The 19,313-nt window shown below is 51.6% G+C and overlaps 1 protein-coding gene across 2 annotated transcripts in view; it reads right to left on the reverse strand.

Annotated features, from left to right (window-relative positions):
- The window catches only part of MAP3K14 (mitogen-activated protein kinase kinase kinase 14), a 53,798-nt gene that overhangs the window by 7,245 nt on the left and 27,240 nt on the right, over positions 1-19,313 (reverse strand). Inside the window, exons 3-11 of one of the 2 annotated variants that reach the window (XM_063718242.1) lie at positions 18,407-18,476; positions 16,320-16,530; positions 15,597-16,211; positions 13,977-14,114; positions 4,069-4,198; positions 3,728-3,859; positions 3,108-3,212; positions 660-802; positions 15-165 (exon numbers count right to left, since the gene is read on the reverse strand). In XM_063718242.1, coding sequence (XP_063574312.1) covers positions 15-165; positions 660-802; positions 3,108-3,212; positions 3,728-3,859; positions 4,069-4,198; positions 13,977-14,114; positions 15,597-16,211; positions 16,320-16,530; positions 18,407-18,476 — 1,695 coding nt within the window. Of the gene's footprint in view, positions 1-14; positions 166-659; positions 824-3,107; positions 3,213-3,727; positions 3,860-4,068; positions 4,199-13,976; positions 14,115-15,596; positions 16,212-16,319; positions 16,531-18,406; positions 18,477-19,313 lie in introns of both variants that reach the window. The other variant, XM_002827401.5, reaches the window with a different exon arrangement.

Consider the following 19,313-nt stretch of genomic DNA (forward strand, 5'->3'; position numbering starts at 1 on the left):
GGGGCTCTTCTTACCTTGCTGTAGGGCCCGGTTCACCTTCCCTCCCAGCTCTGCTGCAGACGCGCGGTGGACGGGCTCTTTCCTCAGCCCGTCTTGGATGGCCTGGGCTGTGAGAGGGGCGCAGGAGGGTGGGATCTCCCTCACAGGCGGAGGCTCGTTGGCAATCTGGGGGGCAAAAGACAACAGGTGAGGCCTGCCTTCCCTCATTTCCTGATACCCGGCTGTTATTGCTCTTTGCGCAACTCCCGCCAGCCCCTGCTCCTGCTGTGCTGGGGTCTACCACAAGGAATGGAGGGGTCTGGGCTACAGTGAGGGCACTTTTCCCAGGAAAGGGACAAATGGAGCCAGTAAAACAGGCCAGAGCCAGGCAGCAAGACGCCCACAGCCTCCAGGCCCGGCCCGTTAGGAGGCAGGTGGATGGGGCCCAGGATATGGACAGGAGAGAGTTCTCACCTGCCATGAACTCGGTGAGCCCCCGCAGCTGGATCTCCCCTCGTACCCCCAGATTTGGGTGGCAAGTATTTGAATTAGGATCCCACATGGATGACCAGGCCTCCCCTTGCTCCATCTGCCACCGCAGAGCAGCCCCTCAAGCCTGCGGCCTGGGCCCCAGGGCCCTGCAGCTCCCCCTCTTGGCCATGCCGGGTGCTGTCACCGACCTTGAGGCAGAGCGGCCCTCGGAAGAACTGAGTCCAGGGGTGGCAGCCATTGAGCATGTGCAGCATCATGCAGCAGCTGCTCCAGACGTCCACCTTGGCGTCGCAGCGCCTGCCCAGCACCACCTCCGGAGCCATGTGGGTCTCTGTGCCAGGGATGTAGTCCCCTGAGAAGGGGGATGAGACAAAAAGTCACCTGGAATGCTGATGGGCAGGAGCCTAGGCAGTGGCCACCCTAGTTAATCCTCGGGGTATCTTACATTTGTCACTGTTAAAGTACTTTTTATTTTATTATCTTTTTCGTTCTTTGAGATGGAGTCTTGCTCTGTCACCCAGGCTGGAGTACAATGGCGCGATCTCGACTCACTGCAACCTCCACTTCCTGGGTTCAAGAGATTCTCCTGCCTCAGCCTCCCGAGTAGCTGGAATTACAGTCATGAGCCACCATGCCCAGCTAATTTTTATATTTTTAGTAGAGATGGGGTTTCACCCATGTTGGCCAGGCTGGTCTCGAACTCCTGACCTCAGGTGATCCGCCCACCTCGGCCTCCCAAAGTGCTGAGATTACAGGCATGAGCCACTGTGCCCGGCCATGTTAAAGTACTTAAAATACAGAAATAAAGTCTCCAAGTCAAACTTGTAGGGAGGAGCTAGGCGGGGACTCTGCTGGGAACTTGTACAAAGCAACAGAGCATCCATGATGTGGACTCTGCCCTTTGGACCAAACCCTTAAAGTATTTTTTGAAAATGGGGCAGGGGCTGGACATTACAAATTAGGTTGTAGAAGGCTAATTACTGGTAAGATGTTCCTGAAATACTAGTAAGTGAAATTTAAAAATTATAATAGAAAACTTACATGCATAAAAGACTGAAAGGATAGATGGCAGATGTGAACAGTGGTTTTTTTCCTGGTGATTTGTATTTGTAATTTTTGCTTAGCTCTACTTTCTTCAAAAGATATTAGAAAAAAGGGTCAGGCAGTGGCTCATGCCTGTAATCCCAGCACTTTGGGAGACTGAGGTGGGAGGAATGCTTAAATCCAGGAATTTAAGACCAGCCTGGGCAACATACTGAGACCCCATGTGTATCTACAAAAAATATAAAAAATGAGCCGGACATGGTGGTGCATGCCTGTGGTCCCAGCTACTCAGGAGGCTGAGGTGGAAGGATTGCTTGAACCAAGGAGCTTGAGGCTGCAGTGAGCTATGAGTGAGCTACTGCACTCCAGCCTGGGTGACAGAGCAAGACTCTGTCTCTAAAAAATAAGTTAAAAAAAAATCAGAAAAGATACATTTTTTTTTGTAACAAGAAAAAGCCCACTACAGTTATTTTAAAAGGGCTTAAAACAACACGGGTGGAGGTCAAGTGTCCACATTCAATTTACATCTTCAGAATTGCCAACATAGTCCTTTAACAATACACAATCATATACTTCCAAAGATTCTTTTTCTGTTGGTCAAAATGAAATCATTTTATCCTTAATGCTATAAATGAAAAAAGCAGGGCACAAAATTGTGTTATAATGGCCCTAACTAGGCACAGGGAAAACAACAGCCTGGAAGGAGTTATTTAAAATATTCATGATTCGGCCGGGCACGGAGGCTCATGCCTGTAATTCCAGCACTTTGGGAGGCTAAGTGGGGAGGATCACCTGGGAGGCCACCTGGGAGGCCAGGTCTGGAGTTTGAGACTGGCCTGGCCAACATGGCAAAACCCCGTCTCTACTAAAATACAAAAATTAGCTGGGCATGGTGGAAGGCGCCTGTAATCCCAGCTACTCAGGAGGCTGAGACAGGAGAATTGCTTGAACCCGGGAGGCGGAGGTTGCAGTGAGCTGAGATTGTGCCACTGTACTCCAGCCTGGGTGACAGAGTGAGACTCTGTCTCAACGAAAACAACAAAAAAATTTGTGATTCTCTCTCTGGGTAAGAGGAATGGTGAGAATTCTGTTCTCTGCCTCTTTTATATGCTTAACTCTATACTTTACAGTGGGCATGGATTATTTCAATAATCAGAGGAGTTAAAGAAAGATATTTCACTGGCTTTAGAGCCCAGGCCCCTTGGTCAGCCTGCCCACTGTGCTTCCAGCCAACTGTGCTCAGAGGCGCAGGAGAGCTGGGGTCACAGGCTGGCAATGCACTCCCCTGAAAAGGCCAGACAAGAGGTGGGGAGCCACGGGGCCTCCAAGACAGAAGGCCTGGGACCTACGGAGAGTCAACCAGCCTTTCCCTTCTCTTCCCTGTGTACAGGAGCATCGACAATGAGCACCTGACATCCATTATCACATTTACACATAACAAAGAAATCCCTGATAATCATCCAGGCTGGTTGCGGGGCTTAAACACACAGGTGGACCTAAGTGTTCACATCTCAATTCCCATTCTGGAAAGCATGGAAGGCATTTGGCGAATGAATGCATTGGGGGGTACGGCAGTTGGTGGGGGGCCTTACCTGTGAGCAAGGACTTCCCCAGGCCATCAGGTTGAAGACACACAGCATGGCCAAAGTCACAGAGGGCCGCATGGCTCCCATCGCTGGACAGGAGCACGTTGTCAGCTGCCAGGCCGCCCCGGGGAGGAAGAGGAACAGGTGAGTCATGCCGGGTCCCAGCCCACCCTGGCTCGGTTTGGCCTGCCCTCCAGTGACGTAATTTTCTGGCTGACCCTACGTGGCAGCTGCTGCTTCTGATTAGTTTCATTAATTGTGGAGGAAGGGAGGAGGGTATCAATTCAGGCTAGAGGCAGGCAGGATCTCTGAGGGCAAGGGGACAGGAGCAGGGTTTACTTGGGAACGCTGCCACTCTGCTTGCCTGCGCCGACCCCGTACCAGGGGTCACCAGTGGGTGGGAGCTTGACCTTTGGTTCTCTGTGGCCACCATCTACCAGAAACTACAGTGCTTGGCTGAGGGGTTGGAGAACATCATTCCCCTTCCTACAGGCACAGTCCTGTCAGCCTGACTCAGGGCCTGCTACTGGAGATGACCAGCCTAGCCCAGAACTGAGAGGAGATCAGGCAGGATGGTGTGAGAGAAGAGCCTGCTGGGGATCAGGGCCGTGGGGCCTGGGCCTTACCTTTGACGTCCCCATGCAGAATCCTTCGTGAGTGGAGGTATTCCAGCCCCTCCAGGGCCTGGCCCAGGTAGTACAGGGCCCGGTCCTCTGGGAGACAGCCCTGCTCCTTGACCAGCTGGCCCAGGGAGCCACCTAGGAGACCAAAGGCCAGGCTATACATGGGACTTGCCCAAGCCTCCATGCCAGCCAAGGGCAAGAGCACAGGGCAGGCGGTGGAAAGCAGGGTCACAGGATCAAGAGATTAACAATGGATAGATCAGTGACCAAGGCCAACCTGGGCAAGACTCAGGGGGGAACTCTTGGCCCTGAATTTGGAGAAAGAGTGGGACCTGGCTCCTTACCTTCCAGCAGCTCCATGAAGATGTTGACCCAAGGCCCTTCTCTCACAGCTCCATACAAAGGGACAATTCTGGGTGAGGTCAATCCTGCACATGCCATCAGCTCCTCTGCCCGAAATACTTCCAGCCGCACCTGCAAGGGCCCAGAAGCAGCTGTTAAGACAGGGTGAGGGGACCAGAGCTGGATCCCTGGCATCCTGTCAGCACCCTAGTACTCCACACACACAGGCTGCTGCTGTTTCCAGTGGTGATGCAGGGGTCTGGGGGGCCTGCTGGACCCTCAGAGGCTAAATTGTGTATCCCGTGCCCTTGGTATCAGGAGCAACTTATTGTACTTAAAGTTCTGGAGTACTGCCTGTGTGCAAAAACAGCCACATAAAAACTACATCTGCGCCAGGCGCAGTGGCTCATGCCTGTAATCCCAGCACTTTGGGAGGCCGAGGCGGGCGGATCACGAGGTCAGGAGATCGAGACCATCCTGGCTAACACGGTGAAACCCCGTCTCTACTAAAAAATAAAAAAAAATTAGCTGCGTGTGGTGGCGGATGCCTGTAGTCCCAGCTACTCGGGAGGCTGAGGCAGGAGAATGGCGTGAACCCAGGAGGCAGAGCTTGCAGTGAGCTGAGATCGCGCCAGCGCACTCCAGCCTGGGTGACAGAGTGAGACTCCGTCTCAAAAAAAAAAAAAATTAAAATAAAAAAAAAACCCACTACATTCCAGCCGGGCGCGGTGGCTCATGGCTGTAATCTCAGCACTTTGGGAGGCTGAGGCGGGTGGATCAAGGAGACCAAGGTCAGGAGATCAAGACCATCCTGGCCAACATGGCGAAACCCTGTCTCTACTAAAAATACAAAAATTAGCCCTGTCTCTACTAAAAATACAAAAAATACAAAAAAATACAAAAAAAAAACAACAGGGCACGTGGCTGTAGTCCCAGCTACTCGGGAGGCTGAGGCAGGAGAATCACTTGAACCTGGGAGTTGGAGGTTGCAATGAGCTGAGGTCGCAATGAGCCGAGGTCGCACCACTGCGCTCCAGTCTGGCAACAGAGTGAGACTCCATCTCAAAAACAAAAACAAAAACAAAAACAAAAAAAAACCCCCAAGAAACAAAAAAAACTCTACATTCCTCATCCTGGCTGCTGGCACACTGTCCGCCCTCAAATCTGCCAAACGCAGAACATTTTTTCCTCCAGCTAAATGTCTGGGCAATTTCTAGGATGTGGGACATTTTGCTTATCAACATCCATGTCTACTCTCAGAAGCTGGGTTTCTGACTTATCTGACTGTCAAGAACCAAGATTTGGACTCCATCGGGTGCATTTTTTTTTCTTTTCTTTTCTTTTTTTTTTTTTTTGAGACAGAGGTCTCACTCTGTCGCCCAGGCTGGAGTACAGTGACGTGATCTCTGTTCATTGCAACCTCTGCCTCCCAGGTTCAAGTGATTCTCCTGCCTCAGCTGCCCGAGTAGCTGGGACTACAAGTGTGTGCCACCAGGCCCGGATAATTTTTGTATTTTTTAGTAGAGACGGGGTTTCACCATGCTGGCCAGGCTGGTCTCAAACTCCTGACCTTGTGATTTGCCTGCGTCGGCCTCCCAAAGTGCTAGGATTACAGGCGTGAGCCACCACGCCCGGCCTCAACACTTTTCTTTCCTGGAGGACTAAAACATCCACATAGACAGAGCAGTGTTTATTCTGTTTGCAGCTGTCTCCCAGCATCTGGGAGCTTAAGGAGGCTTCTGCGGAGGGGTTTGGCCAAGGCCACTCCCACTGCCGACTGGCAGGTCCGGGATCATCTACTCCTTTCTACAGGGACCAGCAACTTGGTGGGAGGAAATAGGCCTTGGATATAAACATCTTGGGCTTAGATCCTGGCTCAGCCTTTTAAAACAAGGCAGCAGACTTCCCATCCACCTGCTTCCATAAGCAAACAGCAGGGACAGTGGTATCTGCTCCTGGGTAGAGCAAGGATTTGGAAGGATGGTAACTGACACCAGGCCTGGCAACCAGTGGGCACTCAGGAAGTGCTAGCTCCCCAATTCCTCCAGCTCACATCAGAGAAGCTGATACTTAGACTGACACTTAGACCTTTTTTTTTTTTTGAGACAGAGTCTCGCTGTGTCGCCCAGGCTGGAGTGCAGTGGCGCAATCTCAGCTAATTACAACCTCCACCTCCTGGGTTCAAGCAATTCTCCTGCCTCAGCCTCCCCAGTAGCTGGGACTACAGGCACCTGCCACTATGTCCAGCGAATTTTTCATATTTTTAGTAGAAGCAGGGTTTCACCATGTTGGTCAGGCTGGTCTTAAACTCCTGACCTCAGGTGATCCGCCTACCTTGGCCTCCCAAAGTGCTGGGATTACAGGCATGAGCCACTGTGCCCGGCCTCTTAGACTTCTTCTTCTTCTTCTTCTTTTTTTTTTTTTTTGAGACGGAGTCTCGCTCTGTCACCAGGCTGGAGTGCAGCGGTGTGATATCTCGGCTCACTGCAACCTCTGCCTCCTGGGTTCAAGCGATTCTCGTGCCTCAGTCTCCTGAGTAGCTGGGATTACAGGCACATGCCACCACACCCAGCTAATTTTTGTATTTTTAGTAGAGACGGAGTTTCACCACATCGGCCAGGCTGGTCTTGAACTCCTGGCCTCATGATCCGCCCACCTCGGCCTCCCAAAGTGCTGGGATTACAGGCGTGAGCCACTGCGTGCAGCCTCTTAGGCTTCTTAATAGACTTGTCCTCCTTCCTGGCTGCTGATGGTTCTCAAGTAAGCCTTGAGTAGCATCGCCAGGGGGCGCTGGCAGTAACAGAACCAGCTTGGAAGCGATCTCCACAGACTTGCTGACTTGGCAAACAGCTGTGACACTGTGGGGTTTTTGGACTTTTGCCTATCAGTGGAAAATGTCGCCCTTCTGGTTCCCTAATATCTGGTTTGGTTAATCACCTCCCATGAACTTTGACTCTGCCAGTGTTTCCAGCTCTAAAAAGCCTCTGAACCTGAGTTGGAACTAATTCAACAACAGGACTTGTTAGCAAATGTCTTCAGCCTAACCACCCCCAAACTGAGCTGAGGCACCCCGGGGCACTGCAGATAACTCAGAAAGGCGCCAAATGGATGTCTGACATTTGAGGGAAACGGCCACTGCAATATCTGCAGGATACCGCATGAACTACTCGCTCGAGACAGTTCAGCTTCAAAGTTCGATCACGCATGCGACATTCCCTTTGATAATGTATCTCTATGAAGCTAGGTTTTTGCAGGTCACTGTGATTAAAAGTACTTCAAGGAGAAAATGTGGGATATGAAGGTGGTGGTGTCCTATCTGATTTCAAGGGTTGAGATGTGCAACTAGGCATACATCCCATTAATAATCTGGCGGTTTGGAAATGGAAGGACCCTTTTTCTTTCAACTTATGTCGTGCTTTTCAAATGGCTACTAAGTTGTTAGGATAAAGACTTATTATTCGACCTCATTGCTTCATAAACAGAACTGTCGGGTATTTGTTTTGGCCTGGGTTGCCCTGAAACAATGACTGAGATATTAACAGGGCTGTGATCCAAAAGAGTTGGGGAAACTTGGCTTTAACTTTGCAGAAATCTGTAAGTCCTCTTAGAGTGTCCCGTCCATGCTAAAAATATTTCCAACCACCCAGACCAAAGAGGTGGGAGGAGATACTTCAAAATACAAGGTGCTTTAGAAGTCGGTGCCAGAGGAGAAAGCAGCCCAGCCTTCCAGACCAAGCTGGCTGCCCGTCTGGCCACCCCTCTTCTCTGAACTTCCGTGTTCCTCATCCGTAAAATGAGGGGGCTGGACTGCGATGAGGATATTCATGAGAACTAAGATCTAATGCCCACTTATCATTTCCCAGGCACTGGTAAAGACCTTTCTAAGCATTAGTTATTTAGATCTTACAACAGCCTGTAAGCTGGTGGGATCATTATCCCCATTTTATAGATGAAGAAGCTGAAGCCTGGGGAAGTAATTTGCCCAAGGTCACTGGGTATAAGAGATCACAGCCGGGCTTTTACTCAGGCAAGCCTGACTCCAGAGCTGCCAGCTACTCTGCCTCCTGAAGGCCTTTCCATGCTGAACTTTTTTTTTTTTGAGACAAGGTCTCCCTTGGTTGGCCAGGCTGGGGTGCAGTGGCACAATCACAGCTCACTGCAGCCTCGACCTTCCTGGGCTCAAGCGATCCTCCCATCTCAGCCTCCCAAGTAGCTGAGACTATAGGTGCCACGCCCAGTTAATTTTTGTATTTTTTGTAGAGATGGGGTTTTGCCATATTGCCCAGGCTAGTCTTGAACTCCTAGGCTCAAGTGATTCTCCCACCTTGGCCTCCAACATGTTGAGATTACAAGTGTGAGCCACTGTGCCTGGCATCCATGCTAATGTTTTAAAATACATTCAGGATCGAGCATCCCCAGGTGGAAGCACTGTCAGCAATGAGCCTACTGCCTGATCCAGAACCCACTTCCTTGCCCTCAATTGCCTGCACGCTGGACTGGGGATCACTTTTTCCTCCTTGAACTTCCCTCGTTTTCTTTGGTATTCTTTTTTTTTTTTTTTTTGAGATGGAGTTTTGCTCTTGTTGCCCAAGCTGGAGTGCAATGGCGTGATCTCGGCTCACCGCAACCTCCACCTTCTGGGTTCAAGCGATTCTCCTGCTTCAGTCTCCTGAGTAGCTGAGATTACAGGCATGCACCACCATGCCCAGCTAACTTTTTGTATTTTTAATAGAGACAGGGTTTCTCCGTGTTGGTCAGGCTGGTCTTGAACTCCCGACCTCAGGTGATCCACCCGCCCCGGCCTCTCAAAGTGCTGGGATTACAGGCATGAGCCACCACACCCAGCCTTCTTTGGTATTCTTTTATTTTTGAGACGGAGTCTCATTCTGTTGCCCAGGCTGGAGTGCAGTGGTGTGATCTTGGCTCACTGCAACCTCTGCCTCCCAGGTTCAAGCGATTCTCCTGCCTCGGCCTCCCGAGTAGCTGGTGGCGCCACCATGCCCGGCCAATTTTTTGGTATTTTTAGTAGAGACGGGGTTTCACCGTGTTAGCCAGGATGGTCTTGATCTCCTGACCTCATGATCTGCCCGCCTCGGCCTCCCAAAGTGCTGGGATTACAGACGTGAGCCACCGCGCCCAGCCTCTTCTTTGGTATTCTTATCTGTTTTATTCCATCAATAAAAAAAGGCGTAAGAGCAATTCTATAAATTCTTTTGAAGATTCCAGGAATGTAAACTATGTGAAAGGGACTACCACAGTACTGTGCACAGATGTCCAATGAATATTAGAGGGTCCCGCCTTATTTTCTCACCTCTATCGAGGTATTTTCCTCTGATCCTTGTGCTATTTTCCTTCTAAACACGTGTCCAGGACTGAAGGCTGCTCACCTTTACCCCAATATAAATGTCTATCCCCTACTACAACTCGGGTTCCTTCAGGTCAGGCCTGTGGATTTCACATCTCTGTCCCCAGCCCCTGCACATTGTCTGGCACAGAGCAGGTGTTTGGTGACAGCTGGGTTGACTTGGCCAGGGCCACATTACCCCAGATCAGCGGCAGAGCCAAAGCAAAGCTCCCGGAACTCCACACTTGAGCCAGATGTTCTAAAAGGAGTGATTCTTAACCCTTTTTGGGCTACAGACCCCTATGAGGATCTGGTAAATGATATGAATTATTCTTTAAAAATGTGTGATTGCCCATACATGCAACACAGAAACACTTTTTTTTTTTTTTTTTTTCGAGACGGAGTCTTGCTCTGTCCCCCAGGCTGGAGTATAGTGGCATGATCTTGGCTCACTGCAACCTCTGCTTCCCGGGTTCAAGCAATTCTCCTGCCTCAGCCTCCCGAGTAGTTAGTATTACAGGCAAGCGCCACCACACCCAGCTAATTTTTTATATTTTTGGTAGAGACAGGGTTTCACCATGTTGGCCAGGCTGGTCTCGAACTCCTGACCTCAAGTGATCTGCCCGCTTTGGCCTTTCAAAGTGCTGGGATTACAGGCGTGAGCTACTGCACCTGGCCGATAAACACTCTTTTGAATAAAGTTCCTAGAATTCATGGATCCTGTCAATCCATCCACTGACTAGGATAAGAACTTCTACATGGCCGTTAAAAAGCATAAGAGATTTGTATATGTGCCAATAAGGAAATCTGTCATGATATATTATTGCATTAAAAAAACATGGTACAGAATAGTCCCTAGAGTAGGATCCCATTTCTTGTGGGGTTGGGGGACAGGGTCTCACTCTGTTGTCCAGGCTGGAGTGCAGTGGTACGATCTTGGCTCACTGCAGTCTCTACTTCCTGGGCTCAAGCGATCCTCCCACCTCAGTCTCCCGAGTAGCTAGAACCACAGGTGTATGCCACCATGGCTGGCTAATTTTTTTTTTTTTTTTGTAGAGACAGGGTGTATACAAAGAAGTGCTAGGATTATAGGCATAAGTGCCGCACTGGCTGATCTTTTTTTTTTTTTTTTTTTGAGGCAGAGTCTCACTCTGTCGCCAGGCTGGAGTGCAGTGGCACAATCTTGGCTCACTGCAACCTCTGCCTCCCGGGTTCAGGCAATTCTGCCTCAGCCTCCCAAGTACCTGGGACTACAGGTGCCCACCACCACGCCTGGCTAATTTTTGTATTTTTAGTAGAGATGGAGTTTCACTGTGTTGGCCAAATCTCCTGACCTCGTGATCCACCACCCTTGGCCTCCCAAAGTGCTGGGATTACAGGCATGAGCCACAGGCCCGGCCTGATCTTACTTCTTTTTTTTTTTTTTTTTTGAGACTGAGTCTTGCTCTGTCACCTAGGCTGGAGTGCTGTGGCGTGATCTTGGCTCACTGCAACCTCCACCTCCCAGGTTCAAGCAATTCTCTGCCTCAGCCTCCCGAGTAGCTGGGATTACAGGTGCCTGCCACCACACCTGGCTAATATTTGTATTTTTAGAAGAGATGGGGTTTCACCATCTTGGCCAGAGGCTGGTCTTGAACTCCTGACCTTGTGATCCACCTGCCTCAGCCTCCCGAAGTGCTGGGATTACAGGTGTGAGCCACCGTGCTCTGCCCTGATCTTACTTTTAATAGCAAACAAATATAGGCTCATTATAAAAGAATTCAAATGATACCAAAAAAAGCAAAAGTCTCCATTCCCCAGTCCTATTCTCAGAGGTAACTGCCCTTTGACAGAAATCTTTTTAGACTTTTAAAATTTCTTTTTTATTTCTATTTTTTACTTTTTTGTAGACATGCTATCTCGCTACGTTGCCCAGGCTGGTCTCCAACTCCTGGCCTCAAGCAATCCTCCCACCTCAGCCTCCCAAAGTACTGGGATTACAAGCATGAGCCACTGTACCCAGTCTGGACTTTTTATGCGTGTATAAACAAGTAGTTGTTTCTTCTATTAAAATGGGATCCTGGTGGGGCACAGTGGCTCACACCTGTAATCCCAGCACTTTGGGAGGTTGCCCAGGAGTTTGAGTCCAGCCTGGGCAACACAGTGAGATCCTGTTTCTACAAAAAATAAAAAATTAGCTGGGTGTGGTGGTGAGTGCCTGAAGTCCCAGCTACGTGGGAAGCTGAGGCAACAGGGTTGTTTGGGTCTGTGGGGCTGAGGCTGCAGTGAGCTGTGATCATGCCACTGCATACCAGCCTGGACAACAGAGCGAGATCCTGTCTCAAAAAAAAAAAAGAAAAGAAAAAAGATCAAACAAAACCTTAAAAAAAGAAAAACTGCATCAAACCCTGGACCTATGGCCAATCAGCATCTAGATCAGGAGGACGAAGGGAGTGCTGGCACCGCCACGTGACACCTTACACACTGGATTCTCCCCAAGGAGCATCAGGGGGGCACAGACTTGCTCTGATCCGATGTGCGGCCTGACCTCTGATGCCTGATCCACCTCCCGGTCCCCATCCCCTAATTGGGGAACTGTTTCTCCTGCTCTTCCAGCTGAAAACCCTAAAGGACACCACTGCCTTGAGGGAAAGCAGGGGCTGTCTGCCCAACCAATGGCAGCTGTGCGGGCTGCCAAAGAGCCATCCCCACTGCATTCTCCGGGGTCGGAAGGAAGTGGTTCTGCTAGTGGCCAGCTCTGGTGGGCTTGAGCTGCAGCTCTGGTGCTGAGAAGTCCACGCCTTGTGCTTGGAGCTTTTCCAACTGCCTTGCAGTGGATGGGAGGGGCGAGACATGGAGTATTTATCCTCTTCCACTATATTAGGGTTGTTTACCTTGTTGCCTGGGAGGACTCTTGAGGTCCTCAGCAGGGGAACAGCTGAGAAGCCCAGTGACTAAGCTCCCAGCGCTGGGTGCGTGTCTCTTCACACTCTCACACTCTCCTCCCACCACCTCTCAAGAGGGACAGCTGAGCCTTCTCCGGTAGCCTGGGGAGGGGAACTGCAGCTGAGCAGGTCAGGCACGTGGCCTTGGCCTCCCCCAGTGGAAGACGATGATCCACACTGGCAAGAACTCGGCAAGAACTTAGCACGCACTCAGCACGTGTTGCCAGTCGGGGGTGGTGAGGGCGGAGTTTTTGTATTCAACACAGTGTGTCTGAAGTTTGGGGTGGTACCTGCAGATAGTCCCCTCACTGGTCTCACCATCCAAGTACGCACCAGGGAAGCCGGGTTTATTCACATCCCAGTTGTCTCCTCTCCCCTTAAGGCCACAGGCACCCCGGACAGTGGTGGCAGTGTCTGCTCTGAATGGGGCCAGCGTGTGCCGGGCTTTTGTGCTCTGGCTACAGTGAGCATTTCCTGTGTCAGGTTGGTGCTCCAAAAGTTTTGGATTTTGGAGCACTTCAGATTTTGGGTTTTCAGATTGCGGATGCTCTACCTGTATTTGTTGCTTTCCTTTTGGGGATTGGAGTGTCTCTGACATAAGCCACTTGAAACAAGGTATATCTCTGAGCTTACTTCACCCTGCCCAGAGGGCCAAGGGGATGGTCCACAGAAACATGCCTTAGGTCCTGGTGCTGGCTTTGAGGCCGAGAGCTTTGACTGGGGACAAGGTGGCTTCCAATCAAGATGATCTGAGAGTTGGGGGTGGGGGAAAAGTTGGTGATGGGGAGAAGGACCGACACCCGTGAGGCCTGTGGGTCTGCAGCCACCACCAATGCTCCCTCTGGGATCGGACAGTGTGATCTGACAGGAGGAGGCCTCAGCTGCAGGCCCAGCATGCCACACCGTCCTCTCTGCTCTCCACTTCTAACATCAGTGAGATGAAGGGGTGGGAGAGGTGATTCCTGTCTTCTGTCTCTACTCAAAACTCTAGGACAACAAGTCTATCTTCTTTCCTCTTCTTCCTGAAGAGTGGTTGAAAGCCGAACTCTCAGGTCAGACAGACCTGGTCTGAATCAGGGCTCTGCCACCCGGCCAGTGACTTCCTGTCTTGCCAAGCTTCATGTCCCCACCATGTCTGTCTTGCAGGACTGTGGCACACCTGGCCAACAGGGGTCACAGCTCCGACTCTGGCAGATCTGCCCACTCCCACTGAGGCTGGCTTCCTCCTGGAAGCGACCCACAGGTGGAGGCTACTGCTTTCCCATCATCTGGCCCAGGTTGGGGGCGGCCTCCTATGTGGTTCAGGGGTTTTACCTCAGTGTGAATTTCATGACGCTCCAACCATCTTCCATGTTGGGACTTGCCCCTCAGGGCCCTGGCTGTATTGAGACACCGAGGCCACGTGCGTCCTCTCACACTGCCTCTCACATACACACATGCCAGGGGCAGCAGCCAGGCCAGGACACGTGACAGGCTGCTCCCTTCCAGTTCCAGCCGACCTCAGGTGGCTAGTGACAGCCAAGTTCTGTTCATAAGTCAGACCCACGGCCACCCTGTGACTGTCCTTGACAGAAAGCAGAGGGAACATGCCACGCCCCCTTCCTGGCTTCCCTCTTCACTCAGCCCCTGAGCCCTGGCGTACCTTTTTGACAGCGCACTGGAAGCCAGTCTGCTTGTCCTCCATCCTGTGCACCTCTCCGAAGGAGCCTCTGCCCAGGCGGGGCTGGTGCGTGGCCCAGTGGACTTCTTCTCGGTACTCATAATCCACTGGCTTGAGTTTCTGGGGTTGGCAGGAGAGAGAGGACAGTTTTAGTGGCCAGGGCAGCAGAGGGCTACAGGGCTACAGTGAGGAAGACTCTCCAGCTGGTGACCTTGCCGGGGCTGCTGAGCTGAGCCCTCACAACCAGGCAGCCCTGGGGCGAAGGCAGGGATCTGAGCCGGGCAGCACCAGAGAAGGGGGTAGAGGAATGAGGTGAAGGCGAGGGAAGGGTTCATGGGCTGCGGCCACCGATCCTTGTGATGAAAAACATCCCAGACTTGTGATGGTGAGACAGAAACAGAACTGCCAATCACCTTGACAATGAAAAAACAAAACTCAGGAGCTAGAAGGTGGAGGGAAGGGAGGAAGAGCAAAGAGGGGCCGGGGTCAAGGATGATGTTAAAAGTGGATGGAGGGGCCAGGCGTGGTGGCTCATGCCTGTAATCCCAGCACTTTGGGAAGCCAAGGTGGGCAGATTACTTGAGGTCAGGAGTTTGAGACCACCCTGGCCAACATGGTGAAACCCTGTCTCTACCAAAAAACACAAAATTAGCCAGGCATGATGGTGCACACCTGTAGTCCCAGCTGCTCGGGAGGCTGAGGTAGGAGAATCACTTGAACCTGGAAGAGGGAGGTTGCAGTGAGCTGATATAGTGCCACTACACTCCAGCCTGGGCGACAGAGTAAGACTCTGTCTCAAAACAAAACAAAACAAAAAAATCAAAAAATTAAAAAGTGGATGGAATAGACGGTGCAGTGGCTCACACCTATAATCCCAGCACTTTTGGAGGCCAATGTGTGAGGATTGCTTTAGCCCAGGAATTTGAGACCAGCCTGGGCAACACAGCAAGACCTCATCTGTATTAAAAAAAAAAAAAATAGCTGGGCGTGGTGGTACACGCTTGTAGTCCCAGCTACTTGGGGGGCTGAGGCAGGAGGATTGCTTGAACCCAGGAGATGGAGGCTGTAGTGAGCTATGATTGTACCACTGCACTCCAGCCTGGGTGACAGAGTGAGACTCTGTCTCAAAAAACACATTTATTTAAAAAAAAAAAAAAAAAGTGGATGGATGGAATAAAACCTGGAAATCAAAGTTTGATAAAATCATTTAAAGTTATAAAATTATTTGGGAAGTGAACAAGAGGAAAAAGGGAAGGAGGTGGGTGGTGAAAACAGGTCCCATCCTCATCTTCCGTCTCTGGAGGCCATGATAACATCTCCAGTGGCTCCTGGCTGATTCCCCTTGTCCTCAGCATGTGTACTATTCATGCAGTGCCCACATTCAGCAAGCAGGAGGTGACCAACCACAAGAACTCAGAACAGAAGACGCTAAAAAGGCTGTGAGAAGTGAGGTTGGCGGAGTAAGAGATGATACTTTTCATCCACAATGAGCACTGTCCTACTGTTTGATTTGTCACCACAGGCAAGAGTGACTCTGATAGAGAAAAGCATCCCCCAGGTTGCTGGTGGAGGGACATATACAGGTGCTGGGGGATTAGTTACCTCAGTGAGCAGGACACCCTCGTTGTCCTCAGTTTTGGGGCTGGGCTCCCGGGATCTGGAGCCCCTTGCTGCCCAGGTCTTGGCCAGGCTGGTCAGGCTATGGGCCTGGCCTGAGCTCACGCTGCCTTGCAGAGCATGCACCAGGTATTCCTCCACAGAAAACTTCTCATGGGCACCACGAGACGGGTAGCTGGGCTCCAGGTGTGGGCCAGGCAGGGGCTTCGGACTGTCTACACAGGCCAGTTTGCTCAGGTGTGGGTCAGGCAAGGGTTGCTGGCTGTCTACAAAGGCCAGTTTGCCCAGGAAGGACTCTAGAGGGTGAGGTTTCCAGGGCTGGAGAGGGTGGAATGGGAAGGGATGAGGCAGTCTGCTATAGGGGAAGGGGTGCGTGGGCAGGGGCAGGGGGCCTCCGTCCTGGGGGTGGTGTAGTTTCCACACGTGGTTCAGACATTGCAAGGGGCTGATCAGTTTGTGGAGTTCCGATCGAGGCAGAGCCGGCCGTAGGCCCTCGCCAAGCTGCTTAAAACAGAGTTGCCCAAGGCCTGGTTCCTTCAGAGGCTTGGTGAACTGCGGGGTGTTTCTAACATATGGGGTGCCGAGTGGAGACTCATCCTCCTGTGGGGGGAAACACAGCTATCAGCACAGAGGGCCAGGGCCCAGGGACAGGCTCCAATTCCAAGGCCCCATGAACCTGGGGTCTGGGCAGTAGGTGGAGGGTCTCACCTGCACTGGGATGGTGCAGCTCTCCTGCTCAGGGGTCCTGGGGAGGGGTTTGGCCAAGGCCACTCCTGCATGAGCCAGGGACTTTGAGCTCTTCTTCTTCCGTTTCTTCCGGGCTTTGCTGCGACGCTTTCCCTTCCAACACACACGGGCCATTTTGCCCTCTGTAGCATGGGCCACATTGTTGGGGATCTGATCAAGACTCTCAGACTGGCTGTGAAAAAAGGGACAGATTTGCATATTGAGCACGAGGAGGCAGGAAGATGGAATGGTCTAGACACTTGTATCTGGACTCCTGCAGATCCAAGGTCAAATCCCAGCTTGCCATTACTTGTGTGAATGCGGCAAAGTTTCTAAATCCCAAGGAACCTCGGTTTTCTCACTTATCTTACTTATAAAATGTGTTTGGTATTTTCTGCTATACAGGGTGGAAATGAAGTTTCAATAATTTAGTTCATTTAAAAAGCCCAGCTCAGTGTCTGGCCCCAAGGCAAGCTGCCAAGAAGCTGTGCTTGTTACTATGGTGATGGGGTATAGACTGAGCACTTCTTGGGGAGAGTCAGGGGAGCAGACACGGTTCGCTCACTGCTCTCCAAGGTGAGCTGCCCCTGGAGAGTTCCCAGGAGGGGGCCACGCTCATGGCAGGCCTCTCAGCTCTGACTGAGCAGAGCTTGTTTCTGTTGCCTCCGGATGGAGGAACAGGTAAGGCTGGTCACCTCCATTCTCACAGTTCCTGGGGGTCCCTGGCTGCTGTTGCAGGTGAACAGCCTGGGCTGCTGCCTGGTACTGGGGAGCCTGCCCTTCTCTGCTGGCCTCGGGGCTCATCACTGCCATGGCTCTAACTGGACTGGAATCCCTGCCAAGTATTAAAGGACCTGGCAACAGATGGGTTGCTGCAGAACAGCTGTGGAGCAGATCATGGCCTCAGCCACCCTCCCTTGACCTCATCTTCTGCCCCTACGGAGAAGGCAGACTCATGGCAGTCCTGGGGACCACTGGAGGCCTACAGGCTTCTCTGGGACAGCTGAAAGAAGTGTGTCTATCAGAGGCTCCTACCCTGGGCCAAAAGGCAGCCAGGACAGCAGAAGGAATCCCACCAAACTGAGCATTTCTTGGTTCCAAGGCAGCCAGCTGCCCTCCCCACAATCTTATCACTAGCAGGTTCCAAACTCTAATGATACAAAAACCTGCCTGGTGATAGGGGAAGGAGCTGTTTCTAGCTTGAACTCTTGTTTGTTTGTTTGTTTTTTTTTGAGACAGAATCTCACTCTGTCACCAGGTTGGAGTGCATGGCGCAATCTCGGCTCACTGCAACCTCCGACTCCTGGATTCAAGCGATTCTCCTGCTTCAGCCTCCCGAGTAGCTGAGGTTATAGGCATGCGCTACCATGCCCAGCTAATTTTTGTATTTTTAGTAGAGACGGGGTTTCACCATGTTGGCCAGGATGGTCTCAATCTCCTGACCTTGTGATCCAACTGCCTTGGCCTCCCAAAGTGCTGGGATTATAGGTGAGAGCCATCACGCCCAGCACTTGAACTCTTGTTTCAAAAAATCATCTGTGGGGGAATGCAGAGCCTGGGAACAGACTCGGCCCCACCCTGGCTTCCTTTCTACCGGGCCACCAAGTCTATATGTCCCCTCCTTTTCTACCACCTGTATCCCTACTCGGTGCATCTCCCAGGAGAAAAGGCACCAGCAGGTTTCTCCCATAGAGGACAGTAGAAGGCCCCCCCACCAACCCAGCCTGTGCTCACGGTCACGGAAGAGTGGGAAGCAGATTCTGTTCCCAGCACCCTCCCTGTTGATGGGAAACGAGGGGGTGCATTAAGGACTCTGAGGAGAATAAAAATAAAACGTCAAGTTGATGTGGCCCAGAGGCAGTCAGCCACAAGCTGTGAAAAGCCTTTGAAAAGCTTATTTGGCTGAGAGAGTGGCTCAGCCAGGAAAGCCTGGGCGAGTTCCAGGAGCTGAACCACAGGTGCTGAGGGAGGGAGCCTGGGGTCAGCAGGCGTGGCCCAGGCAAGCGCTGGGGACGAGGACGCTGGGTCCAGTCCCCACCTTCCCACTCAGACTTATCTCCCCTGCTTACCTGTACTGTTTGGACCCAGCGATGAAAATGCGTTCTGAAAAGGTAGGGCTGAACTCTTGGCTATTCTCACCTAAAGCAAAAGGAGTTAGATTAGCAGAGAGGAGAAAAAATAGGAATTTAGCACTTAGGGGAGAGACATGTTACAGAGATCCCCTCTGGCGCCTCTCCTTCCCGTCCTTTCCAGACAACCCCTGTCTGGCAGTCACCTCCCCACCAATGCCTCCTTCCCGCACTGTCTCTCCCCAGCTTCTCAGCTTACTGGTCAAGAGCAGACCACGGCCTCAGCCACCTGCTCTGAAATAGCCATGCCTATAACATGGGGATCATAGGGCGCCCGCCTCACTTCCTATGAAGTGAGATGATCTATGGAAAACGCTCAGCACAGTGCCTGGCTCATAAGAAAAACAGCTCAATAAATACCAGCTATTAGGTATTTATATATGTGTGTACATATAAGTGTGGATCTATGTGTGTGTATTTTTTTAAAAAACAATTATTATGTCACTCTCTGCATTTTAGTTTTTATTCTCTCATCTCTCCTCAAAAACCAACCAGGAGGAAGTGGGAGACGAGGGCAGGATGTGTGCGTGTGGAGAAACGCCAGCACGGCTGTCCAGCTCTCCAGGTTCCACCCCAAGAAGCCTCCCGGGTTGAGGGAAGGCGTTGGAGAGAGAGGACTCCCGGCCCTACCCAGGCCTCGTGGGAGTTTCTGTCTCCAAGGGAAGCCACCATTACTAGTCATCATAAAGTATCATGAGTAGAAGAAGAAAGGACCAGGCTAGGCCTCACCCTGCAGCGGCCTGCCGCCCCAGGACTGGCCCAGCAGGCTCAAGAGCACGGTGCTCATTCCTGGGGGGGGGGGCCACCTCCAGGTGGAAGATGGTGAAGGCCCTACAGGCCCCAGTGG

The sequence above is a fragment of the Pongo abelii genome, chromosome 19 (assembly GCF_028885655.2).
Source record: "Pongo abelii isolate AG06213 chromosome 19, NHGRI_mPonAbe1-v2.0_pri, whole genome shotgun sequence".
In the NCBI taxonomy this organism is placed as follows: domain Eukaryota; kingdom Metazoa; phylum Chordata; class Mammalia; order Primates; family Hominidae; genus Pongo; species Pongo abelii.